Below are 1,775 nucleotides of genomic sequence, written 5' to 3'. Positions count from 1 at the left end.
GCGAAAAAACAAGGCTATAACGTCCCGTAACGTGCGTAATATAACACTGTTGTGACGTAACATACCGTGATTGTGACGTAATAAATCGTTAACCTTACGCAAGTCAGACGAATTACGGTGACGAGGCATGTTTTCGCGCATTTTCAAAGTTAATTTTCGACACGAACGCCCGATTTTTTCGCAAAAACAATTAGAGAGCAGGTATGAGTGAGGCCTATAAAACATTTTGAAACCAAAATTTCAGGTGGCCACCAGCTAAAGGATTACCTCCTGTAGTTTGGCTCGCCAGACGAGTGATCTTTTCGTTAGCATGTAGATATGCATACGATAATATAGATAACGATTGCAACAAGTTGCGCAATCAGTAACAGAAATTTAAGCAGTATTGTAGTTGATTCTAAGTCACGGAATTTTGATTTTAATTAACTACAAACGATCGTTACTTTGACGCGCGCCGTTTTCCGTTTAGAGCTACGTAACGAAAATATGTATAAAATATCTGAGGGGGGTGTTCAAACACCAAACACCCCCCTCTAGATCCGCCACTGGTCTTAGCACTTTCTGGCTGCGTGCGTGTCTGCGGTAAAGGTGGCTTAGGGGTTGCAAAACCCTGTGGTTGCAAAACCGTGGTTGCAGCAATTTATATTATTTCATTATAAAAAAGTTTAAGAGTTTTTGGCTTTTTATTTAAAATGTGATACGAAAACATTGGGCGCTCGTGTAATTCGACACCTGCTGTAATTCGATACGGGCAAATTCGCTGACGTTGCGATTCGTTACTTGCGAGAGAGCAAATTCACAACGAACGAAAAATAAATAAAGAGAAAGCTACGCTGACTAGTCTCGTTATCTCTTAGTAGCTTCACTTTTTTCATTTTTAATATTTTACGCTCTCGCGTGCAACATTATAGCATAAGGCTCGGCGCTCGGCCCAGTTTTCAGCCGAGCGCCGAGCGTCAAAAAAGGAGACGCTCGGGCACGAGCTTTTGAGTTCGGGCTCGGCTCGGCACATCCCTAATAAGTACCACCAACCACTGTTGTAATTGTTACATTTATATAATGTCACTCTGCTGTTAGATATACAAAAATAGATCTCGAAGGTGGCACTTGAAATATTGAAGGCAATGATAACTGGTCAAAAGGAATTCAAATCCTTCCAATTTAATCGGTACGCACCACAGAACTCACCTCAACCTTCTTCTTTGCACCAGATGACAGAAGCATGTTCTTTATATCGCTCGACTTTACCAACTTTATTTTCTTTTTATTCGTTGGTTTGATAGTTTTCTTGCTTGTTTTGTTCTAAAGAAATCCAATTTCAAAATAAATACAACATTTGCAAAAGCTCCTTACTTGCTCCGGAGCATTAATCTCCTCATCAAAGATCTCTCTCCCATCCTCCACATAATCTCCAGCTCCTTAATATTATACAAAAGTTAAAAAAATGGATTCATGTTTTTGATTTAGAAATTTGATTTGTATTAAAAAGGATTTGTCATTCCTACTATCATTCTTGTTATGGCGATTAGACTCAGGCCAAACGCCCAAGCATTTAATGTCCTAAAGGTGAATATACAAATTAAAAAGCTACAAACAGTAACCAACAAAAAACTAGAATTTTTTTCTGCCGAATCTTTTTAATACACTTAGTAACCTGGGACTGCAGATGCAGACATCAGAAAAATAATGCTTTCTTAGAACAAAGAATTATTATTCTGCTTTGTAAGCAGATTCATACACGAACAAAACGAACCATTAATTTAATAAACAAAATT

At 38.3% G+C, this 1,775-nt stretch overlaps 1 protein-coding gene across 1 annotated transcript in view; it reads right to left on the bottom strand.

Annotated features, from left to right (window-relative positions):
- The window catches only part of LOC100184358 (DNA polymerase alpha catalytic subunit), a 23,522-nt gene extending 22,070 nt beyond the window's left edge, over positions 1-1,452 (bottom strand). Inside the window, exons 1-2 of the mRNA XM_002123490.4 lie at positions 1,354-1,452; positions 1,189-1,302 (exon numbers count right to left, since the gene is read on the bottom strand). Of these exons, the coding sequence (XP_002123526.4) occupies positions 1,189-1,224 (36 nt within the window). The 5' untranslated portion in view covers positions 1,225-1,302; positions 1,354-1,452. The remainder of the gene's footprint in view (positions 1-1,188; positions 1,303-1,353) is intronic.
- Positions 1,453-1,775: the final 323 nt, after the last annotated feature.

Source organism: Ciona intestinalis, unplaced genomic scaffold (assembly GCF_000224145.3).
Source record: "Ciona intestinalis unplaced genomic scaffold, KH HT000037.2, whole genome shotgun sequence".
NCBI classification, from domain to species: domain Eukaryota; kingdom Metazoa; phylum Chordata; class Ascidiacea; order Phlebobranchia; family Cionidae; genus Ciona; species Ciona intestinalis.
This window is presented reverse-complemented; position numbering and strand designations above follow the sequence as displayed.